Source organism: Peromyscus leucopus, chromosome 4 (assembly GCF_004664715.2).
Source record: "Peromyscus leucopus breed LL Stock chromosome 4, UCI_PerLeu_2.1, whole genome shotgun sequence".
NCBI classification, from domain to species: domain Eukaryota; kingdom Metazoa; phylum Chordata; class Mammalia; order Rodentia; family Cricetidae; genus Peromyscus; species Peromyscus leucopus.
Genome location: NC_051066.1, coordinates 109,155,640 through 109,181,367, shown reverse-complemented (window position 1 = coordinate 109,181,367; position 25,728 = coordinate 109,155,640). Strand labels below are relative to the sequence as shown.

Sequence of the window (25,728 nt, the reverse complement as noted above, 5' to 3'; positions counted from 1 at the left end):
ATAAAAAGCAGGGTTGGGGATTTAGCTCAGTGGTAGAGCGCTTGCTTAGCAATCACAAGGCCCTGGGTTCAGTCCTCAGCTCCAGAAATTAATTAATCAATCAATTAATTAATTTTTTTTAAAAAAGGCAATGGCCTTCCTCTGACAACCTGCTGGCACCTTCCACTTTCCCCTGCCGTTCTGACCTATGCTTGTCTTTGTCCCTAAAGACACCTGCCTGTGCCACAATGCTGTCGTCCAGTGACTTTGCATCTGCTTCTTGGGAGCTTGTGGTCCAGGTTGACCATGCAATTGAAAATCAGCAGAGAAACATCACACTGAGGGTGTCAGGAGACCTGCATATTGGAGGAGTGATGCTCAAGTTGGTGGAACAGATGAGTAAGTCATTCATTCTCCGTGGTTTTCTGGGTTTGGACCCCTCTCTGTTGCTTCAGCATGCCATGGCAGGCCCTAGGTTCCTGAGAGTATGTTCCTCTTCCTCACTCCTGGTTCCCCCAGAGAGAAGAAGAGGGACCACACAAGAGCTTCCCAGTGAATCCAGCCACCTTTGTAAAGGCTTGAGTCTTTGGGGCCAGATTGAAGCTCTCAAGAAGGTAGAATGCTCTACTCCTGCAAAGTCAAGGGCCATCCCACCGGTGACATCCATGGTGATCTTAGGTGACATGGCATTAGACTGCTGAGTCCATTCTCTAACACTTGATATAAGTTAACACTTGATAACTTCATGCTAAACTCAGCTTGCTGTTAATGGGTCTTTTTATACTCGTCCATCAACAAAGACAGAGAAGTCTTCTTCAATGTTTTATTGTGTATCTATTTGAAACCTTGGATGCTGGCTTCTCATTTGTACTGAGATAAAGGTCTTTTCTAAGTGCATCTCATGTCCATATTCACATGATCATCACCCAAATGAAAAAAGAGCATTACCTGCCCCCTCTCAAGCCCTTACTTGCTACCCACTCACCCCCCAATCAATGGTTCACCAAGGGCAACCACTATCCTGGCCTCTCATTTTGCTGTTTTTAAACTTCACATAAATGGGCTCATAAAGGATATACTCTTACACAACTGCTTTATTTTATTTAATATCATGTTTGAAAGAGATCTATATTGTTGCATATAGTTTGGGTTAATCTAATTTGGTTGTTATATAATATTCTATTATGTGAGCCTACCACAATTTATCCACTTGTCCACTGATGAACATTTGAGTTTTGATTTTCTTTTCATATAGGTAGTGGAATATACGATCATTATCTCTTGGTAAATATTACTGTTGAAGATTGCATTAGTTAATTCCTTTGTTGTTATAACAAAGCACCTGAGTCTAGGTGACTATAAAGAACAGAGGGTTATTTTGGCAAATGGTTCTGGCTAAAGGTCTCAGGACCAAATCTGATGACAGAAGATTACAAGACTCTATAGCATGAAGCAAGGGGTGTGTGTGTGTGTGTGTGTGTGTGTGTGTGTGTGTACCTGGTTCTCTCCTGCCTCTTCTTATAAAGCCACTAGAGTTGTCCAGAGGGGCTGCACTCTAATGGTCATGCCTAATCCTATATACTTTCCAAAGGCTCCATCTCCCAACACAGTGGTTGGATTAAGTTTCCACCCTCTTCATTCCTAACAGTGGGGAATCAAACCTCAACTCATGAAGTCTTGAGAACACTCAAGCCTTATCCCAACCACAGCCTTATCCCCATGCCACAGGGAACAGTTACTGATTCATCGCCTTCCAAAATAATCCGATGCTTCCGCTAAGAGCACTGACAGGAGGGGCTTTCTAATTAAAGAAGAGGCAGCATTCACAGAAAGAAAAATAAGTAAATTAAAATGTTGATGTCTCCTAAATGAGCAACATAAAAGATGGGTTTGACTTCGTACTGGCCGAGGGAAGTTTCACCTCTGTTACTGATGTCAAGTCTAGGTGTAGATGCCCACACTGCAGGGGAGACTGTACAGCCCTGATGTCGACGCAGGTGCTTTGCAAACTGCAGATATATAGCTGCTAGAGGGACTGGATATGGCTGAGAAGAGTGAGCCGTCGACTCTCTGTGCTTTGTGTGGCCTGTGGAGACCAGCAGTGTTCCCTTGTGATCCAATAGTGAGAGGATTCATTTCTATTAGAGATTAAGATTGATTAAACAATGAAGATTGGCGCACAGAGGGATTGGAGGTGTGATTTAGCACTCATCAGAACAAAAATGTTGCTTTATGGTTTTTTTTGACACTTGAAAATAAATGAGGGTAGAGTTCAGACACTCTTTGTTCCCTGCCCCTCCTGGGAGACGTTGGAAGGAAGCTAAGAACTGTTGAGCCGTGAGCCATAAAAAGAGATTGTAAGCTAAAGGTTAGTGCTTTACCCATGAATGGACTGGGGTGTCTGGAACCTGAGCGCTCAGCCTCTTCGCCTACGCTTGACTGTGTTTTCCACTCTTGCAGACATAGCCCAAGACTGGTCAGACTTTGCTCTGTGGTGGGAGCAGAAGCGCTGCTGGCTTTTGAAAACCCACTGGACCCTGGACAAGTGTGGAGTCCAGGCCGACGCCAAGCTCCTCTTCACCCCGCAGCATAAAATGCTCCGCCTTCGCCTACCCAATGCCAAGACCGTGCGACTGCGAGTCAGCTTTTCAGCCGTGGTGTTTAAGGCTGTGGCCGATATCTGCAAAGTGCTGAGTGAGTTCCCTGCCAGGGCCACTGTGCCCTTTAGACTCTTGGCAAAAGAAAACAGGAAAATTCCTTGTGCTTTCTGCCTGCCTCGGGCATTGGCTGGAGAACCCTCCTTTACAAGGAAGCACACTCCCAAGCCCAGAGCAGAGCATTGCAGTTGTTCAGGTGGAAGGAAATGAAGGGAACACTATTTGCACACGTCAGAGCCAGTTCCACGAGCTTGCAATTGTTTAAAGCACACTTGTAAGTAGAAGTGGTCACGTTAAGAGTGCTTCTCCAAACTCATTCCTCCAAACCACACTCAGATGTTAAGGTAAACCAAAGGATGGGAGATCTGTTGAATCCTTCATTATGACGCATCTCTGTCTTTGGGGAGGTGGTACCGCATACTTCAATTCCTTCACTAGTACTTGGCTCCTGTAAATACTCTGTCTACAAAAGTCACTTAGGAAGCTTAAGCAGAAAAGTACTCTTGGGGAAGAGAGCTTATCAGTACAGGGCTTGCCTTGCCAATACCCAGAATCCATTTTTTTTAAATTGGCACAGTGGCATACATTTGTAATCCCAGCAATGAGCAAACAGATAGGCAGATCCCTGAGGTCCACTGGCCAATTAGCCTGCCACACTTGACAAGGTCCAGGCCAGGGTGAGACACTGTCTCAAGAAAAACAAGGTGGATGGCTTCTGAGGAATGACACCAAGGATGTCTGCTGGCCTCACACACATGTGTACACAAGTGCCTGTGTACCTGCACATACACAAATATCTGCATACACACCACACACACACATAGCACACAAAAAATTGTTTGAAGATAGCAGCCCAATCTTATTTTTGTTTGGTTTTTAAATATGATCTTATTATGTAGTCAAGGCTTACCACAAACTTGTGATCCTCCTGCCTCAGCCTGAAAAACACTGGGATTACCAGCATGTGCCACCAGGCTCACTTGATGATTTGGTGTCTCATGGTACAGTATCACAGAGATAACCCTACTCCGATTTTTTTTTTCTTTATGATACACTGTAGAAAGAGGGACCCTGTACCATGAATGGTTCTTATTTCCTATTTCTTGAAAATGTGTGGGTGTCTTCCTTGGTTGGTACCAAGAATATTATGCATCATCACCCGGCATGTGAATACAGAATATTACATACACATCACTAAGAATTCACCCTCCTCCATTAAACTATAAGCCGCTTTATTCATTCACTCAAAAATGTTCATTGAGCCCTGCTGTGCAGCAGGTAATGTGGTGAATGGTGGACACTGTGACGAAGATCACTGAAGTCTTGCCCTTTGAAACAGACGAGATGGATAGTCAGCAAATAAGCTGACTGAAAAGAGTAGAGAGTGTTAAAACAGGATGGGAGGTAGAGCAAATGAAGGAAAGTCTCCACAGATTTAGGAATGCCTATGTTAGACATTAAGGGTTCTGATAGCCTGAAATGGGATTAGAACAGAAACCACTACCTCAGCATATCAATGTCTGGCACACATCAGCTGCCCAGTGGCTGTTTAGTGAACCAATCAATTCATGGAAAACAGTCCACTGCAGAACACAAGTTCCTGGAGTGTCCCGGCCATGTGGGGGCAAATGAAGCCCAAGAACACATTGTTGTTAGTAGTAACCTAGTGAGGATTCGAACACCAAGTAAGCCGTCATATGAAAAGGCCTTTTCCAGACCCCACAGGGACTAGGTGACACGTCACAGCTGAGGCCAAGTAGTCGGGTGCTCTCTTCTCTAACTGTGGCTTTGAAGACATGCGAGGGGAGACCTCTGCTCAGCATCTCTACCCATGGCTTTTAAGTCTAATCAATCAGCACTAGCTCAGATTTAGCAGTATGGCGAATTCCCCTGAAGAACAGAAGAGGCACAGATCTTGGGCAGAGGAGTTTCACTTTATTGTTTGTTTAATGCGTACACTATAATGTTTAAGTTGTCAGGTGCGCATTGAGTATACATTTGGGATGGCTCCAGGTGTTTTGTAGCCTGACAGTCAGGCATCCAGGATGATGGGGAGCGTCACCCGAGTTGCTCTTGCCTCTGGGCACCACGCAGTTCATGAACTGACTGGATGAGAGGATCTAAGAGAGGGGTACCAGGACCCTTAAAGTAGCCACTTCCGTGGATTAAAGCTGCTCTGTGGGTTATCAGTGGCTCTGATCACAGTTGCACTCTTGGATGAACTGGGGAAGGGTTATCAGAGCTGGGTTCTTCAGAAGCAGACTCTGAGGTAAGGAATCCAGAACTGGAGTCCTAATGCCCGGAGATACTGTGTGGAATACAGATACGGGGAAGCGACTGTAAACACCTGGCTTCCTGTAAGAGTGTCACACTGTGGGCAGCCAGGACCTCTGGGACCTCTAGGCTGCCCCAGCAGGGTGAAGGTACCAAGGAAGGAGCCTACCACTGAAAGCCCTTCTTGGAGAGCATGAATCCTCTCGCATGGACTGGTGGAGGTAGGCGGTGCAGAATGTGGCTAGCTGCCAGCACAAGCTCTTGACAGACACACACATGCTCTTCAAATGTTGGAAGTCAGGTTGGCACACACTGAAATGGTAGTGACCCAGAAGACAAGGCAGGACATGAGGACAGCTCCACGGGGATGGCAGGAAATGGTGGGCTTTGTATAGGGAAAAAAAAAAAAGATGCAGGACCCTTTGTGGTTATTTCCAAAACGGAAGAGAGAGACTGAGATGGGAGGGGAAGGAAAGGAGAAAACTGCTGGCTCATGGATGGCACGGGAGCCGCACAGTGTTGACAGCGGTTGAAATCGTATAGCAAACCCATGGAGAGGATGTGACACCGGTCCCTTTGCCCTGGGGGTATTTAAAATATTTTCATCCCAAATTAAAGCACAAACTAGAATTGTACTAGACTTAACCTTTTGCCACTATTTGTCCTTCTCCAGCTGAGGGTCTTTGTTCCTTCAAACGGGATGCAGTGGCTTCTATTTACAGCCCCAATCCCCTAAGACCTGTCAAATACACAGAACAGCTGAGTCTCAGGAGGAATTCTTTTTCTCTTGTTTTCTCGCTTTTTTTTTGTGTTAGTTGTTACTTTGTTTTATTTTAGATATTAGAAGACCAGAAGAACTTTCATTGTTAAAGCCTTCTGGTGACTATTCTAAGAAAAAAAAGAAGAAGGATAAAAATAATAAAGAGCCTGTGGCTGAAGACGTCCTGACCTTGGACAGTTCTTCAACAAGCTCGGGTTCCCCAGGTAAGGGGCTGTTTCAAATGTGACTGTAGACTGACTTTCTCTCTCTCCCTCCCTTTCTCTCTCTCCCTTTCTCTCCCTCCCTCCCTCTGCCCCCTTTGTCTCCATGTATAGCCGTTCATGAACTGACTGCATGAGCAGATCTAAGGGAGCCCCCCACCCCAACCCTTAAAGCAGCAGAGGAGATCTATGTCCCCTCTCCTCCTTTCTCTTCCTCGCTCCCTCCCCTCACTTTCTCTCCAAACAAAGAAAGACCAATGTTGTTGAAGGATCAACGGACAAGTTGAAAAGGAGATACATAGTTGTTTCAAATGTTTTTTTAATTTAGACTTTTACCTTAGGTATGCTTAGTAACTCACAGTTTTAATTGTGTGTCTCATGTTGTAAAATGCTAGTACATCTGGCCATGAATTGTGGGTGGAAAAGTACATTTAAGAAAGAAAATAATTTGGATAATTTAAATAAACTTTTTCTTTTCCTGGTTTGCCTTTGAGTGGCTCTTTCTTAAGCATGCTTTCATTGGCTTGTAAAGGAAAGGCAGTAAAGATTTTGAGAAGGTATATACTTTTCTTCCTGTATCAAACAACTGTCCTAGCTTTCTTGCAATATCAAGGGCTTTCTCATATAGTGTATTCTGATGCAAAGAATAAAAGGGGGATTTGAGCAGTGTTCAAAGGTAATGGCAAGATAGCCAACTCTTGGGTTCTTACAAGTAGCAAATGTAGCTCTTCGATGTCTGAGACACTGTGTGTCTGTGTTCTCAGTTTGCTCATAGCACCAAGAAACAGAACTTTGAATGGCTGGAAAGGACTGACTTACCAACATTTCTCTGTGTTGATTCTTGGAAACCTTTACATCTTTGGGATCTCAGGCTGTGGTGATATTGTGTTCCCCAAAATATTGTGCACCCTAATAAACTTATCTGGGGTCAGAGAACAGAACAGCCACTAGATATAGAGGCCAGAAAATGGTGGCACACACGCCTTTAATCCTAGCATTCCAGAGGCAGAGATCTGTCTGGATCTCTGTGAGTTCAAAGCCACACTGGAAACAGCTAGGCATAGTAACAAGAGCCTTTAATCCCAGGAAGTGCAGGAAGCAGAAAGGTATTTAAGGTGTGAGGACCAGGAACTAGAGCCTGGTTAACTTTTTAGGCTTTTGAGCAGCAGTTCAGCTGAGATCTGTTTGGATAAGGACACAGAGGCTTCCAGTCTGAGGAAACAGGATCAGCTGAGGAAATGGCGAGGTGAGGAAGCTGTGGCTTGTTCTGCTTCTCTGATCTTCCAGTATTCACTCCAATAGCTGGCATTGGGTTTGTTTTTATTAATAAGAACTTTTAAGATTCGTGCTACACTAGGCAAGATTTTTTCTTGTGCAATTGGTCTCCCTACTCTCCTGACTCCTGATACATTTAGAATCAAAATTCATTTTAGTCTAATCTTCTTCTAAATATTCCTAACCTGAATCACCTATCATTTGCCTGCCTCACAGTAAGCCCTGGCTTGTACAGTAAAACTATGACACCCACATATGACCCCATCAACGGGACGCCAGCCTTATCCACTATGACTTGGTTCGGTGACAGCCCTTTGACAGAGCAAAACTGCAGTGTTCTGGCCTTCAGCCAACCTCCTCCACCACCAGATATGCTCGCCGACATGTTCCAGCCTCGATCTTTGGTGGACAAAGCCAAGATGAACGCGGGGTAAGGGGGGCTCCATCTTTCTCCTGTCTGAACTGGTGTCTGCCATGGGATGGTCTTTCTGTGACTATGTGTTGCTATCACTGGTTAATAAAGAAGCTGCTGTGGCCTATGGGAAGGAAGAATAGAGCCAGGTGGGGAATCTAAGCAAAGATATGGGGAGAAGGAAGGTGGAGTTGGGGGACACACTGAGCGCTAGCTACCAGGGGAGCAAGATGTAATGGAACACAGGTAATTCCATGAAGCCATGTGGCAAAACATAGATTAGTAGAAATGGACTGATTTAAGAAGCCTTAGCCAACTCATCCAGCACCACTTCTGTGTACTAGAGTTTTCCTGCCTGGCCCAGGACAAATCTCTCTCCCCCGCCAGTCCCACAGCCACTCAGACCCAACCAAGTAAACACAGAGACTTATATTGTTACATGTATGACATGCAGCTTTTGCTAACTGTTCTTATAGTTAATTAATCTATTTCATAAATCTATACCTTGCCACGTGGCTCGTGGCTTACAGGCATCTTCACATGCGGCTTGTCATGGTGGCAGCTGGCAGTGATTCCTTCTGCCTTCCTGTTCTTCCTTTTATCCTCTCTGTTAGTCCTGCCTATACTTTCTGCCTAGCCACTGGCCAATCAATATTTTATTTATTGACCAATCAGAGCAACACATTTGCCATACAGAACATCCCACAGCACCTCTGCCTGCATGCTGCCATGCTCCCTGCCATGATGATAATGGAGTGAATCTCTGAAAGTGTAAGCAAGCTCCCTCAATTAAATGTTGTCCTTCTAAGAGTTTATGTGGCCATGGTGTCACTTTATAGCAATAGAAACCATAACTAAGGAAAGTATGCATGAGGGTGAGGTCTAAAGTGCCATGGACATGCTAGGATGCTGGAGATGCCAGGAATGTGGGATGTGTGCAAGGACTCCAGCATTTAAAAAGTAGAACAAGCCTAAGAGAGAGGCCAGGTGAACTGAAGGAGTAAAGAAATAAATAAAAAATTAATTAATTAATTAAAAAAGAAGGAACCTGAGCCATAGACCAAACAATTTGTAATTAATATAAGCCTCTGTGTATTTACTTGAGACAGAATGACTGTGGGACCAGGTGGGACAGAAACTTCCATCCACAGGTGTCCATACACTAAGAGAAGTTAAAGAGCTGGGGGCTATCCAATGTTTTAGTTAATAGGCATGGGCATTATGTTTCCTTAGCAAAATTCAGAGTGCTAACTTTAACTACAAAAAAAAAAGAGGGGGATGAACACAGACTCAGTCTCAGTACCTTAAAAGTGTGAGAAAACTGTCTTCAAATAATTCAGTGGCTTACCATCCAGGACTGTGCCTCTTGCTGCTGTTACAGGTGTGAAAAGAGTCCTGGGGAACACAGAGTAGTATATATGCCTGGTGGCGTCTATGAACCTGTTAGAGACATTGAAGGTGGTCAGTTCAGCTCGTGCTATATTTTATAGAACACTGCTTCTCCTTAATTAAAATTAAGATGCGACAATACTCAACTTAAATATTCAATAGCCACATCTAGCTAGAAGTTAATGCATTGCACAGCACAAGGAAGCCTTTTCCCATCATTGCAGAAGGGTCTGCTAGGCATGTCCAACTCACTGGCCTGTGGGCCACACATGCACAAGATAGCCACAAATGCAGCCTAACACAAAATTATAAAGTTCTTTAAATCATGAGTTTTGTTTTTTTTTAATTTTTGTAACTTTGTTATGCATGAACTTTGTAGATGGCAATGACATGTTGCTTGTCAAAAGGCTAGACAGTGGCTAAGCTGGGCGTTGCTTTGGGCTGGCCACAGTGGAGTAGCAGAAGAGGCAGGCAGAGGTACAGAGTTACATGCTGGCTCCACCGTGGAGCTGTAACCCTGCATAAATCATCTAATTCACGGAGACTTGGTCACTTCATTTGCTACACTGAGATAATGCCAGGCATGGTGGTACATGTCTATAATCCAGCACTCAGGAAGCTGAGGCAAGAGGATCACAGGTTCAAAGCCAGCTTGGACTACAATGTGAGATGAGGAAGAAGGAAGGAGGGGGAGGGGGGGGGGGAGGGAGGGGGAGGGAAGGAAGGAAGGAAATACTAATGAATAACCCTCCTAACTCCTTTACTTTTTCATGTGTCAATGAGAATTTTTTTTTTTTTTTGTGTGTGTGTGTGTGTTGTTTTTGTTTTTGTGTGTTTTTTGAATGAGGATCAAAGTTTGCTTGCTAGCAAGAGCTCTACCATGAGCTTTTTTTTTTTTTTTTTTTTTTTTTTTTTCGGCATTTTTTTTAGCTTTGTGTTTTACTCATTGTAGAGCTGGCTCGAACTCAAGAGATCCTGCTTACTAAGTGCTATTAAGCATGTGCCAGGCATTTAAAGGCTAGGCTCACAACCAAAAATAAAAAAGAATATTTTTAACTTAAAAACTGTAACATAGCTGGGCATAGTGGCACATGCCTTTAATCCTAGAACTTGGGAGGCAGAGGCAGGCAGATCTCTGTGAGTTCAAGGTTAGCCTGGTCTACAAGTGAGTTCCAGGACAGCTAGGGCTGTTACACAGAGAAACCCTGTCTTGGAGGAGGTGGGGGAACGCTGGTAAGGCAGAGTGCAACTATAAGCTAGTATGTGCTCACTGGTTTTGTTGATATTGTTTGCCCTGCCTGTGTTCTTGGATTTATGTAATATGCAATATGTAACACAATGTGGTGGGTATATTTGAGGAGTGGACTGTTTTTAAATCCTAACCTGTTGTTTCCTAGTTGGCTGGATTCCTCAAGATCCCTCATGGAACAAAACATTCAAGAGGATGAGCAGCTGCTGTTAAGATTTAAATACTACACCTTCTTTGACTTGAATCCTAAAGTAAGAAATGGTTCCTTTGTTTCGTTTTGTTTTCCTTTTGTGACGTGTGTGCATGGAAGTTCTATATTTTCCGTTTGGTGATCAAGGTCAGGGCTGATTTGTGTGACCTCCTCATCTCTGCAAGGTAGACAGACACAAGTGTACCTGCTTCTGATCTTCCATCTCTGCTCCCTAGGGCAGCCTAAGCAGGCATAGCGGGAGTTTGCCCGGGGTCTTTGTACCCAGCATGCTGTACACTGCCTCTCTACATTCACGGGAATAAGAAGGCATGAACGAGGGCCCACATACTAGAATCCGTCATGCCTTAGGAAGGAGAGGAGGTACCAGAGCCAGGTTGAGGACATGTCCTTAAGAGCAAGCCAGGACCACACGGGATCCATACAAGACTCCCAACTGCAGTGTTAAAATGTCCTCAGGGAAAAGGGATCATCTGTCTAAATAAAGAGCTCTGCTAGTCACCAACTCCAATTTTAGGGCAAATCTTCACCCAAAGCTTATTAGTGAGGGGTGAGATGAGTCCTTTGGACATCTACTGCTTTCCTGCTTCCAGTCAGCCATTTTGTGGAGTTGAGTATCAGCAGCTAAATGGCCCCTTGTAGAAAATGTAAAATGAAACAGCGTCGTCTCTGGGTGGCCAGGCAACCTTGCTGCGTCAGCCTCACTCAGGGTCTGTGCCTGCTGCTCATCCTCACTTCCCTCTGAGCATTTGTGTGAGGAGCTTACTTCTACCTTTCTCTCCACTCTCCCCCCTGCAGCAACGTCTCTGCCTTCTTGGTTGATTTTTTTCCTATCTTTCAAGGCCCATCTCAGTTCCCTAGCTTCCCTACTTAATTTCTTCCAAAAAAACCAAACAAACGAACAAAAATAACCCAAAAACCACCTTACTCCTTTTTATTTCTTTTTAGGTGTGTGTGTGTGTGTGTGTGTGTGTGTGTGTGTGTGTGCACGTGCGTGTTCATAAAAAGGCCAAAGTCAACATCAGATGTCATCCTCAACCACGCTCTACCTTATTTTTGAGACAAGGTCACTAACTGAACACTGAGCTCACCAAATTTAGCTAGACTGTCTGGCAGCAAGCCTCTGGGACCTCCTGTCTCCTCTTCCCCACCACGGGGATTACAGAGAGGACCACCCACCCATGCTGGGTGCTGGAGATCCACTCAGGTCCTCATGCTTGTTCAGCAGGCACTTTACAGACCGAGTCATCTCCCCCAGCCCCAGCCCTGTCATCTCTATGGAAAAACTCTGCCTATCCTTGGTTTGGACCCAGGCTAAAGCTGGTGGGTCTGTCCTGTGTCCGGAATGCATGACTCCCCGGGAACTGTGGCAAAACAGGAAATTTTGGCTTCTTAGTAAAGGATTGAGGAATCATGAATGTGTCACTCTCCTAAGCAACTGTTTCATTTTGCCTTGACTTTTGTTTAAGTTCCTTAACGAACATTGGTTTATGGCTTCTTCTTTTTTGCATTGTCTACTAGTACAAACCTACACATTTTCTGTAATCTCATTTTTTGTTGTTTTAAAAGTGCTTTATAAATTGCAAAATATTTCTGTCATACAAAAAGTAAAAGAGTTGTATTTTAGCTTAAGGTAAAATTTCTTTTTCTTTTAAAATTTTTTTAATTAAAATATCATATTATGCCGGGTGGTAGTGGTGCACGCCTTTTATCCCAGCACTTGGGAGGTAGAGCCAAGTGGATCTCTGTGAGTTCAAGGCCTGCCAAGGCTACAGAGTGAGATCCAGGACAAGCACCAAAACTACACGGAGAAACCATATCTCAAAAAACCAAATAAAATAAAATATCATATTATTCAGCCCCTTCTCCTTTCTCTAACCCCTTCCATGACCTCTCCCCACTCCCTTGAAAATTCATGGCCTCTTTTTTTCCTATTATTGTTACATATATATGAATAAATATATAAGTCAGTCTGCTGAGTCCATTTGTGGTGTGTGTGTGTGTGTGTGTGTGTGTGTGTGTGTGTGTGTGTGTAGGGCAGACCACTAGGTATTGGGTAGCTGATCAATCATTCCTGGGGAAGACTAATTCTCTCTCTCAGCAGTCATTCATTGTTTGTTGCTCATTATCTATGGATGCGGCACCATGAGACTTCACCCATCCACATTGAGATGTCAACTGTTATTAGAATTGTTCAGGTCTTATTTGGGCAGCTATACTGTTGAAATTTGATGGGTATATCTTCTCTCTCATATCTGGAAGACACAATCTCCTAGCAGACTTTCTGGTCATCTGGCTCTTACTATCTTTCCACTCCTTCTAAGTCTTAGGAGTAGGAGCTGTGTTGTGGATGTGTCAGTGGAGTCTGGCACCCCACAGTCAGTGATGCTCTGCATTTTGACCAGTTGTATACTGGCAAAAAGAATCTTCTTTGATGTGGAATGAGAGCTACACTTCTCTGTGGGTATAGGGATATTTAGAATAAAGTAAGGGATTATACTGGTTTAGGAAAGGGACAATAGTAGGTTCTCTTAGGTTTCCAGTACCAGGCATGATTTTTCTCCTATTAAGTGAGACTCAAATCTAATTAGAAAATTGTTGGTTACTGCCAAGATATGAGTGCCACTATTGCATCATTAGGAATATCTTGCCATGCTGGTCCTTGTTGTGGTTCATAGATGTCACAGCTAGGTAGGAGTTTTAATTGCTTCTCTTCCTTGGCATTTTGCATAGCACCTTCTGGTACTATACCCCAGGAGGAAGGTTTTCAGGTCAGACCTAGCTCATAATCCTCTGAGTCCTGAAATTGAAATTTATGGTGTCACCGAAAGGACTTACCTTCAATTTCTGGGAGGCAACCAAGGGTGACATCTGTAGACTATATTACTTTATGAGTCTCTTGGACTGCCCTGACCAACAGCCCAAAAGAAGATTTCTCACACCTGTTGATGGGGCTTTTGTGATTTCATTTTTAAGCTTTATCCTTGGTTCACCTTGAGTCTTTCCTCATCGAGTTCCCAGCTAAACTGTGTTGTTCTATGCTTTCAGTTCTAATAACCTACCTGAAATTGTCCACAAACTAGATAAATATCAATAGAAAATATATTCAGACAGTTGCTAAGTCAGTATTCTGGCCCCATTTTATCTATTCAAATGTTTCCCTTGATTATTTATTCACATATTTATCAAGCAACAGTTATTAGCCAAGAACTAAGTTGCATGCAGGGAATCTAAAACTACCAGGCATTAAAGCCAATGAACTAAAATGTATAAGTCTACCACATGAAATGAACTACAGTGAGCAAAATCTTTTTCAAAGTGGACATAGTAATATGTGTATTTCTTAATGAATTGAATAAATAATAAAGCCCAGGGTAGGTCCTACACAGTGATTGTAAGTCAAAATGCAAAATAATCTAGCCTCTGTGGAAAGCAATGTAGCAATATCTACTTTGACCTGCAAATCTACTCTTTATAGCATAGTGGCACTTATGTAACTTTATACATCACTACTATAGGTTATTATTGTATGAATGGTTTTAAGAAAAGATTGGAAACCACCTAAATGTCCATCAGTAGAGAACTGCTTGACTATATTATAGTGCATCCATGCCACACTGTTGTTAAAAACAAATGAGTCAGCTCCCTTGGTTTGTTGTAAACACTTATGCCCCTTTTAAATATGTTTAAAACATGTGAACTAAGGAAATAAACCTTTTTATGACTCTGACAGTCCACAGTATTTTCAAGTTTTGTACACAATAAACACATTGGAGGACCCCAGGACATCCATTCCCAGCAGACAGAGAACCTGTGGTCAGATGTAAGCAGTTAGCTTTCTTGAGAACATGGACAGGGTGATGCGGGCTTATTGCTGTTGTGTCCTGGTTGGCATGTGGGAAAGGGAGTCACTGAACTAATGAGACAGAAACAGGGATGTGTATAACAGAGATGGCAGAATCCATGTCCTCCAAGATGTGGGGTTCTAGCTTAAGTCAGCCAAGAGACAGAAAACCTAAGCTTAGGCATTAACGTGAGTAGCCCAGTGTCCTGGTTAGGGTTACTATTGTTGTGATGAAACACCATGACCAAAAGCAACTTGGAGGGGAAAGGGTTTATTTGGCTTATTCTTCGACATCACTGTTCATCAAAAGAAGTCAGGACAGGAAATCCATATAGGGCAAGAACATGGAGGCGGGAGATGACACAGAAGTCATGTAGAGTTGCTGCTCACTGGCTTGCTCCTCATGGCTTGCTAAGCCTGTTTTCTTAGAAAACCCAGGCCAGGACCACCAGGGTTGGTAGCCCAGGGGTGGTACCACCCACAATTGACTGGGCCTTCCTCCATCAATCACTAATTAAGAAAATGCCCTACAAGCTTGCCAACAGTCCAATAGAGGAATTTTCTTAATTGAAGATCCCTCCTCTCTTAGCTCATGTCAAGTGGACCTGAAACTAGCCAGCACATCCGCTTAGGAAATACTTGTTCCTAAATCAATGGAAAGCAACTAAAAGTGTTCTCCAAGACAGAAACCTATAGGATACCTGTTAATGACCTGCAGACAATGCCTCAGCACTGCCCTGAGAAAACCAGCCTCTGACGGGGAGACCCCAAAGCCAAGCAGGACCAATGGGGAGTCCCAGGATAGCTCTGGGGGCAAGGATTGGACAGCATTGAGCCCTTATTCCAGATCCTATTGGCATCTTATTCCAGATCCTATCGATCTCTTACTGTTAACTTGTAACTGCGGGTGATTGTAGTTTAATGTATTTTACACATCATTGTTTTATTTAGTTTATGAGCCATGTGAAGATGGTTAGGTGTGAGAACTTTTAGTATACTTTTAAAATCTTTACTGAGTACTCTGAGGAAAGCCTTGTTGAGTGACCCATTGAGTTCCTGTGCTATTAGAAACTGGATATACTAGGACTGAGGGGCTGACAGACATCTAGGTTGACAGTTTGTTAGTCAAATATAAGAATCAGTGACTGTATCGCTATTTAGATTTTGCCTATAATCTGTGAATTAAAGCAGGATTCTTTTTGTGTGTGGTGTAGCAGTGGCTGCATGGCTTTGATTTTGTTTGTTTGTTTGTTTGGTTGGTTGGTTGGTTGGTTGGTTGGTTGGTGGTTTTTGAGACAGGGTTTCTCTGTAGCCCTGGCTATCCTGGAACTTGCTCTGTAGACCAGGCTGACCTCAAACTCAGATTTGCCTGCCTCTACCTCCTGAGTTCTGGGATATAAAAGTGTGTGCCTCCACCACCTAGCAGTTTTGTTTGTTTTTAAGAGGAGACTGGCTCTAACTCCTGAATGATCCTCCTGCCTCAGGCTTCCCTGTATCTGAGATGATGAGCATGTACCACCACACCCGGATTCATGCACACTGTGACTTTCCTTTAGTTGTCAAGTCTTCAGTGAACTCTAATTAATGCACCATAAAACTCATTCACTGGAAGTCAGGCATCATGGCACACGCCTCTAATTCCAGCACTCAAGAAGCTGAGGCAGTGGGATCAAGAGTTCAAGCCTGGATTGCGCAACAATTTGGAGGCCAACCTGGGCTGCATGAGACTCTTTCTTTCCAAAAAACACCAAAAAGTAAATAAAATAAAATGTGTGTGTATGTGTGTGTGTGTGTGTGTGTGTGTGTGTGTGTGTGTGTGTAGTAAGTGTACAATACAATGGTTCTATCTTTGGTCAGACACTGGTCCTAACCCAGCCTGCTCTGCCTTCTATCCCAGGTTTTGCCCTTTCTAGAAATGCCATGCAGATGGACATCAGTCATGTCAGGTTCACCAGGCATGTTCACAGGTGTCATGCTGCTCTTGTTGCTAAGTGGTTCCCGTTATGAGGAGATAGTGCAGTTTATTTCTCCATTTTCCAGCTCAGTGAGGGTGCTTGGATTGTGTCTGCTCAGGCCTGCTGTGAACAGTGATGTGGTGCTTATTCTCAAGTGTGTTTGTTTCTGTCTGTCTGAAGGGATGGGCAGGGTTGGGGGCCTCCAAAGCCAGCTCTTTGAGATGCCTTTGTAGATCACAGAACAGAGGCAGACTTTCCTGAAGGTCTCAGCACATCACCACATTTAGGACATGAAGGTCACATCCTAAATCCCATCCTCTTGGCTCTGCATTTGTCTTCCCAGAAACTTTAGAAATGCAGAGAAAGAACATGTCAACACAACATGTCGTCTTTCCCACTTATCATTATCAGAGCTGGTTGCTGGTTTGGGCTTGCTTCCCATTTAGACATTCCCTATCACCTCTTTTCTTCACAGGCGTAAGATTAGCGCAAAAGGAAAAATAAGCCAGTGTTAATCAATTCATGATGAGTCTACTGAGGTGCTCTGGGTGTTTTCCATTCTTCTTTCATGTTTTCTTTATTCATTTTAGTTTTTCAAAGCATATAGTATAATATATTCTCATTGCAAAAAAAAAATTCAGATGGGCCTGGAGAAATGGTTCAGTGGTTAAGAGTGCTTAATGTACAACCATGAGGACCTGCATTCATATCCTAACCTCCAAGTAGCTAACTCTGCATAGTCTCATATGTGCCTGTAACTCTGGCACTGAGATGGGCAGACACAGGCAGACATTGGGGCTTTCTGGATGCCAACCAAGTGAAAAACCATGAACTCCATGTTCAGAAAGAGGCCTTGCTGCAAAGTAATGGGCGAGGGTGATAGAAGAGGATATCAACACGCTCCTCTGGTCTTCTTCACACACCTACACAAACACATGTCCATACAGCACACAAACACATACCAAAATGACACACACACACACACACATACACACACACACACACACACACACACACACACAACACACACAAAGAAATTAGAAATCACTTCCTAAAAACTCTATCATAGAAACTATGATTTAATAGACTAGAGTTTGGAAGGTGGGTGGTTGCACAACATTGTGATTTGCCTGTGCCACTAAACTGTACATTTTTTTAAAGGTCAAGATTAATTTTATTAGACATCTTCTGCCACAGTTCAGATTATTTTTAAAATTAATGTAAAGAGGGATTATTTAGAATAAAACATCGTGTTTAACCTAAATGGATAGATTCTGTGAAGTTTTGTATGCATATATATGAATGACTTGAAAAGAGATCTTGCCATTTGCTGCAAGACAGATGTGTCCTCCAGAGGACACATGTGCCAAGTAAAATAAAGCAGACTCTTGTACATAGACTCCAAAAAAAGAAGAAATAGGAGTAAAAATTGTGGATACACCAAGCTACAGTATTAACAAGGGCAGCCCCAGTCAGGTAGATAGACAATAGGGAGACTCAGGTCAAAAGATAGAAAGCACCAGACACACAAGATGAATAATTCTAGAGTGCTCATGTAGGACATGAGGACCATGGACTGTAGACATGTATGTATTACAAGTTTTTCTTAACTAATGCAAACAATAATAGGTCCAGCCTATATTGTTTGCTCCCAGGGTCCGTGAAAGAGTCTATCAACCAGCTGAGGATTCTAATCTGAGAGATATTCAATGAATCTAAGCACACTGAGTTCTTTAGTCCATTCATTCACTTTATTCTTCTATGATGATTCTATTTGCACTGTTTCTTTTCTGCTCTCTTACTTAGCTCCTCTCAGTCCCTCCTGCTCTCAGTCCCTTCTGCTGTTCTCTCATTATTCTCCCTAGTTCTTTCCATCTCCATCCTCATCTTTGTTCTTCTCCATCAATCCTCTTCTCAGTGCTCTCAGAGAACCAGTATATATACATATGCAGTAATTCTTTGGTAAAGCAATGTGAGGCTTGAAGTTTTCAGGGTCTCAGAGAGAGGTGATAAGGACCCACACATAAAGCAATTGTCAGCTTCCAATTACAATCCAAAAGGGGAGTGACTAAAGGGGAGTTCTCTGGTAGGGTCAACTAATGGCTAAGATCAACTAGGGAATTTATGTGCTCAAACTATAATCTAGAAATGGCTAGATAGAATGTTAGGGGTCAGTAAGTCACAACAAAGTAAATATCTTTGGCGCCACTTTTCCCGCTTGTCCTGGCTGCAGCTGCTTTCTGATAGGGAGGGGGACATATGTTAGGTGGCTAAGCAACCTATGTCAGAGCATGTAGCATTTGGTTAGTAAAAGCACTTTCACTCAGAGTAATTGCTGAGGAGAAAATCTAGGAATAGCACCTGGCTGAGGAGAAATAAAAACTTAATTTGCACAAGAAAGAAGCTTGGCACCTATTGCCTGCCTGGCCTGGAGGCAATCTCCTTGGGTCAGTGGGAAGTAACTGCCTTAACTCAGTATCTAGCAAATGGCTAAAACATCATCCCAGGAATGTGAGCAGTAAATCTCTTAAATTAGGGTCTTGTGTAAATAACCTGGAGTGAAGGTAAGGGGTTGAGGATTTAATTATTAGTGGTTCTTTTCTCTATCTGTGAGTGAGATGAGCTAATGTTTATCTCTGTCAGTTTTGTCCTTGGAAAAAAGTATCTTTGCTGAAATACTTTTGTCCAGAGAATGGCCCTAGCCAGATATATGTTAATGAAAAATAAACTCAGCTGGGGACAGTTGTCCAATTACTCCAAATGTATAGGGAAAGTTTTGCCCAAGATTGAGATGCAATCATGAGATTACATGTACACGTAACATGGAGATGCACGGAAAATGGGAAGACTCATAGCTGTTACTGCACCAGAAGTTTATAAGAGACAGCCAGTTCATTTAAAAGGCAGTAATTCCACAACGCCTTGTGTGATGGTTTCCTCTAACAGAACCCTTAGTTCCGATAGGTTGACCTTCTGAACACTAGTTGTCAGTGCTGTATACTCTCATGGACTTTCACTACCAGCAGTTCTCAATACTTAACTTACAATTTTGATGAGTTAGCTGCTCTTTTCATGAACAAAACCATTTTACATTCTATATTATACTGTTGTTTTATGTTGCAAACCCTAAACATGCACAACAAATATAATAAACTCATTCCAAAAGAACAAAGAAAATCATCCTTTGCTATATGATCTTTCTCTTAAAGGCAGCCACAACTTCATGACTAACCATCCTTGCAGATTTTTCCCATATTTACTAGCCTATATTTACCGGGTTTCCCCGGCCTTGTATTTCCTGTATAAATAAGAGCTTGTACATGCTCTGAGCTTGCAGCTTTTTACCTGTTGGAGCTGTCTTTCACATCAGTATATAAAGTCCAATTTGCCCTTTTATCAACTGAAACGTAATCATAGGCTAACCCATATTGTTGGGACCCAAGTGTGGCAAACGTTCTTATGAGAGTGTCTGATGTGTGCCTGCATTTCTGTCTAGACACTCATCCAAGTGCAAGAGGGATTAAGAGATGTGTCTAGGTAGCATTCCTATAACCACACCTATAAAGAGTACCAGCTGCCCCTCATCCCACAGCATCAGATACAATAATACCTAACAGGCCAGTCTGATGGAACAGGAATTCTGTTGCCTTGTTTTAGTTTGAATTCTCTAATTTTTGATAAGGTTGGTCATCTTTTCCAGTGTTTAAATGGCCATTTGGTTTTCTCTGTGAAACACCTGTTTCTGTTTGCTCTCCATCCTTTTAGATTGTCTGATTTTTATATTCATTCATGGGAATGGTTTCGATTAATGGATATTGTCTCTTCTATTTATTGAAATATGTTCTTTCAGTCTTTACCTTATAAATGTATGATCTTTTAAATGTATTTTCACTGTAAATGTTTAATTTTATGTTGTCAATTCTACTTTATACATCATAACTTTTAGGCATCTTGTCTTATGTAGGGTTCTCCAGGCCAGGGAGTGAGGTTCAGTAGTAGAGCGTATGCTTAGCATTCTCCCGGTTCTAGATTCAATCCCAATACCAAAAACAGGAGAAAGAGGGAAAGGAGAGAAAGGACGGGAAACAGAAGGCTTCCTCTACTCATTTTAAGATTACACATTCACCTACATAATATGCACGGTTCAATGTTTTTTATGTATTCACAGAATTGTTCAACCACAACTGCATCTATTTTCAAAACATTCCATGACCCCATAAAACATTCCTGGACCACATTAACAAGCATTCTGATTGCCCTTCAGTCCTTCCAGCCCCAGGCAAAAACAATAAACTAATTTCTTTATGGATTTGCCTATTCTGGTTGAGGACTTAGTTCATTGGCTAGAGTGCTCACCTGGCTCTGAGGTTGATTACCAGAACCACATGAAACTGTATGTGGTGGTGCATGTCTGTAATCTTAGCTCTCATACTTAGGAGACAGAAGCAGGAGGATCAGAAGTTCAGGGTCATCCTTAGCTACATGGCAAGTCCCAGGACAGCCTGAGCCACATGAGACCCTGACAAAAAAAAAAAAAAAAAAAGGAAAGGAAGGAAGGAAGGAAGAAGGAAGGAAGGAAGGAAGAAGGAAGGAAGGAAGGAAGGAAGGAAGGGAGAAAAAGTAATACATAGAATTATACGGCATGCAGGATTTTGTGACTAATCTCTTTCACACAGCATGTTTGGCACTTAGGCTGCTTGAAGAAGCTCTGGAAGATATTTAGGGAACATTCCTTCTAACCTCAGACATCAAAGGAGCAGGGCCACAGGAAGGTAGTGGTCTCCATGCAGTTGCCTGAGCTAGACTCTAGACCATGTGATTCACAGAGAATGGCTCCAGTTATCCAAGAACTTTTGAACTGTGGACTAGAAACAAATGCCCACACACATATACACATTTGTTTCTTTCTCTAGTATGACGCTGTCCGAATAAACCAACTCTACGAGCAAGCCAGGTGGGCTGTTCTCTTGGAGGAAATCGACTGCACAGAAGAGGAAATGTTGATCTTCGCAGCACTGCAGGTTGTGAGGGTGTCTGTCTACAGGTTGTGAGGGTATCTGCAGGCTGTGAGGGTGTCTGCAGGTTGTGAGGGTGTCTGTCTACAGGTTGTGAGGGTCTACAGGTTGTGAGGGTGTCTACAGGTTGTGAGGGTGTCTGCAAGTTGTGAGGGTGTCTGTCAGGTTGTGAGGGTGTCTGCAGGTTGTGAGGGTGTCTACAGGTTGTGAGGGTGTCTGCAGGTTGTGAGGGTGTCTGTCTACAGGTTGTGAGGGTGTCTACAGGTTGTGAGGGTGTCTGCAGGTTGTGAGGGTGTCTGTCTGCAGGTTGTGAGGGTGTCTGCAGGTTGTGAGGGTGTCTGCAGGTTGTGAGGATATCTACAGCTTTTCGAGGGGGTTGGAGGAACACAGTTTCAGTTTGTTCTGGTTAGAGCATTCTATTTGTTCCTTGGATGAAAGAAATGAAAATTAAGGGAATAATTTTCAAATGTAAAATGCTCCTCACAATCTGCGAGTGTGCACACACTATATAAGGCATCTATTCTGCAATTCCCATCACTTGCCTCTCACGTGCACAGAGACAAGGCGGAACTAAGTTTGACCCCAGCTAACTGTAAATGTCAAAATTAGTCCAATTGGATGTCATTTTCCTGCATAGACAGACCTCCTTCCTGGAGATGTTCAGGATTCTAGGGAAATTCTCCTCCAAGAAGAAGACGTGGCTAATGATCCACTTGTGGCAGTAACCTTTCTAAAACCTCCCTCTTGAGCCAGGTGAGGTAGAGCACGCCTGTGATCCCAGCATGTGGGAGACTGAGGCAGGGGGATCATAAGTTCAAGGGCAGCTTAGACTACCTAGAGCGTTTGAGACTAGCCTGAACAATTTAGCAAGATCCTGCCTCAAATCCACACATTAATTTAACTTGACAAAATAAAAACAAAACCTCTGTTTATATTTTAGTATCACATCAGCAAACTGTCACTGTGTGCTGAAATACAGGACTTTGCAAGCAAGTCTGAGGTAGATGAAGTGGAGGCAGCCCTGTCCAGTTTGGAAGTGACCCTCGAAGGTGGGAAGGCCGACAGCACCTTGGTATGAATGTTTCTGTTAACTCAGAATTTGTCCTCACAAATGCAGATTGGAGCTAAAAGAACATTTCTTCCAAAAAGAAAAAATATGCTGCTCATGTGACAAGCTTAAATTTAGCAAGAACTAGCTTTTCTCAGGTTAGCCCTGCAAGGGACTGTAAGATAATTTCACCACCACCAATGAAAGTTTTGATATGGCATTTCTTCCTGGGGAGCAGTTGGTACAGTATGTGGGGAAATGACACTGGCCCCATAACACTAGCATGGAACATGCCATTGATCCTTTAAGTCAAGACAGAGCTCTACAGCCTATGGCATGGAGCACCCATGAGGGTGAAGAAAAAGGCCTTGGAGCCTGGTCACATGTTGTCACTGAGTAAGGGTGACAGAGAGTAGGGCCTGTCTCTAGGGCACAGCAGTTCTCAACCTGTGAGTCATGACCCCTTGGGAGTTGAATGACCCTTTCATAGGGGTCACATATCAGACATCCTATATATCAGATATTTACATCACAATTCATAGCCATAACAAGATTACAGTTATGAAGTGGTAATGGAAATAATTTTATGGTTAGGGTCACCACAACATGAGGAACTGTATTAAAAGTATGTTAATGTGTTAATGCTGTAGTAACTGTATCAATGCTATGTTGACTGCAGTATTAGGAAGGTTGAGAACCACTGATCTAGGATATAATCAAACACTCCTAAACAATTTTGATTTCAGGAACTAAAACCCTCCAGTCACACCTAAGAAAGAAAACTAGTTAACAACCTGGCCCCTCTCCCCATAGGTGGTTGAATGGCAGCCTTGTCATTGGAATGTCCCTCTGGTTTGATTCTTCCCCTGAGCGCTGCTCTTTTGTTTTAACTTCTTCAACCAAAGGAATAATTACTGGTTTAATCACATTGAATCCAAGCAAGAGGGTCTGCTGAAACTGTGATCTAAATGAACGCTAAGCATGAGTCACTGCATTCTTCTGCTTTCATTGGGAGTTCTCTTATCAGGAACTGCCTTAAAGTGGAGTGTTGGTTCCACAAGAAAACAAAAGCTTACCACACAATGCCAATGCCTGACCAAGCAGAAATTAGAGATTTTTGCCTGCTACCTCCACTGAGTATATAACAGGAAGTTAACCCTGCTTGAACAAATGAGAAATTCCCTCTTTCCCTCAGGAGTTCTATGTACTGCCGCCAGCCATCCACTGCCACCTCAGAATGAACTTTGAACCAGGTTCCTTTCAAGTTTAATCAGTGACCTGGATGTGACCTTAGTAGTCCACTTTAACTTCAAAATTACAAAAGAGCTGTTCATACATAAGTTTTCATTCCAAACTCAAATTTTTAACTTGAAGTATGTATAGGTATAAGAAGTATGAGTTGATTTTTTTTTTTACTTCTTTTTACATTCTTAGCCTCACAAAGAAATTTAAAAAAAAAAAAAAAGAAACATACAAATATACATATTAGCAACTTAGCATTGCCAACCAAGTCACTTGTCCAGAATTGGGAAACAGGACCTTGTCACCTACCCAGGAGCCCCTGAATGCTCCTCATTCAGCTTCCTTCCTCCTATCCCCCAGAGATAACTACTGTGGTTCATGTAACTAAAGAACTCAGTCTCTCGTTTTCTTTCATGTTAATTAATTCAGATTGTAAAGTCTCTGTGGCAAGTGACTGCCATGCTGGGTGACACATGTGGCCTAGCAGTGCCCTCTGTGAAGTTCCTGCTAGTAATTCCTGTATCTCTCCTTAGGAGGACATCACTGATATCCCTAAACTTGCAGATTATCTCAAATTATTTAGGTAAGTAACTTGAAAGGGCAAAAGAACCCCTTGTAGCAGACGCTCACAAGTAGGGTCTGGGATTGGACACAATTGCACAACCAGCGGCCAGGTCCATGGGTCAAAGGTGGGCTCCGAGTCATGGGTTTTGTCACAAGACAATAATGAGTTAACCTCAACTCCCATCACAGGCACTGGCCACCTTGAGTGGAGTTTTTATAACTCTGAGCTTTAGTTTCCTAAGCTGTCAAGTGAGGGTATACCTCTTCTTGAGTTCGTTGGGAGCATTGAATAAAATGAGACATTTGAGCATATAGTTTGGTGCCTGGTACATACACGCTCGCAGACCAGTGGTGTAAATATGAGCAGGTCAGCAAGACTGACCATGTGTATATCACAACATTTCTGCTAGGGTCTGCTTTGGAGGCTCAGGACTCCTACACCATCGGAGAGCTGTTTGGAAGTGTAATAAATCTTTGCTTCTAGTTCTTTGTTCCTGGGCTTACAGGGAGTAGTCACTTTTATTAACCTCCATTCACCTGCTCAGTGTTGGTCAGTCTGTTACTATCTCTGTTTGTTTTATTGGGTGACTGCCACCCTTGTGATAGTGCCAAGGAGTGTTAAGTTGAAAGAAACAAGGCAGTCACTGTGTCGCTTTATGGTTTATTGACTTTTCTTAACAAACCAATACCTTACTGGGGCACCTGGCCTTGAGAGAAATGCAAGTCGCTTTTGACCACACTAGAGGCAGAGAAGGACTTGCAAAGTCTGAATGGTGAATGAGGTGTACCTGAGAAGCAAGGGTCCAAGAGGCTATTTGTCACTGGGCTTCTAGTACTGGTTTATTTGGTCTTTTGTTGTGATGATAGGGTATGATCTCAGGTGACTTCTTGACACAAATAGCTGTAACGACAATTGATCAGTCTAATGATACTCGGAGCTGCAGGGGAAAAGAGTAAATTGACATGGCAAATATAGCTTTATAAAATATATATAATAATATCACAAGGAAATTTAGTTTCATAGTCTCCGAATAGAGTGTAGGCAGCACATCACAAAACAAATGGAGAAAGCCCCTTCTTCCCATGTTCTAGTGTTTGACAAAGGGGTGATGTGTGGAAAGTGACCTGTGTCCTCTTCACTTCTGCTGCCCGCTGGCTTGCCTGTAACTTACACCCAGATTCACCAAGACTGTCCTTGTATATTATTGAATGGACACTGTCTACCAAAGGTCTCAAGACACCAAATTCACTATACAGTAATAGTGATGCAGTAGTGTTCCTAGATGGAAGAAATGCAGACAGGAAGGTGAGAGGTTATGTGAGAAAGGGACAGAGACTGGGGGAGGAAAGGAGGAGTCCTGGTAAGTGAGTAAAGCTGCATTCCTAATAGAGTGTTGGGTTCAGGAGGCTCTGCATTTCCCTGGGTTTCCTTTCCTCACTGATATAAGAACAGTAGACGAATTGTTTGAGGTCAACTTTTTATTCTTTGTACAGGGAAGCTCTTTATTGTTTTCTAAACAAACTCTGTTGTCCCCACCATCACTGTTGAGCAGTGAGCTTCAGTTTCCAGTAATGTGGCACTGAGTCTAGTGCGCACCCCAATCTGGCTGTCAGGACACCTGAATGCTGTGTAAAA

General features: G+C 43.0%; 1 protein-coding gene across 1 annotated transcript in view; it reads left to right on the top strand.

The window, feature by feature from the left end:
• Fermt1 (fermitin family member 1) overlaps positions 1-25,728 on the top strand; it is a 46,775-nt gene that overhangs the window by 3,016 nt on the left and 18,031 nt on the right. The window contains exons 2-9 of the mRNA XM_028878641.2: positions 210-378; positions 2,440-2,673; positions 5,748-5,894; positions 7,383-7,596; positions 10,365-10,467; positions 21,137-21,244; positions 22,179-22,310; positions 24,062-24,111. Coding sequence (XP_028734474.1) covers positions 228-378; positions 2,440-2,673; positions 5,748-5,894; positions 7,383-7,596; positions 10,365-10,467; positions 21,137-21,244; positions 22,179-22,310; positions 24,062-24,111 — 1,139 coding nt within the window. The 5' untranslated portion in view covers positions 210-227. The remainder of the gene's footprint in view (positions 1-209; positions 379-2,439; positions 2,674-5,747; positions 5,895-7,382; positions 7,597-10,364; positions 10,468-21,136; positions 21,245-22,178; positions 22,311-24,061; positions 24,112-25,728) is intronic.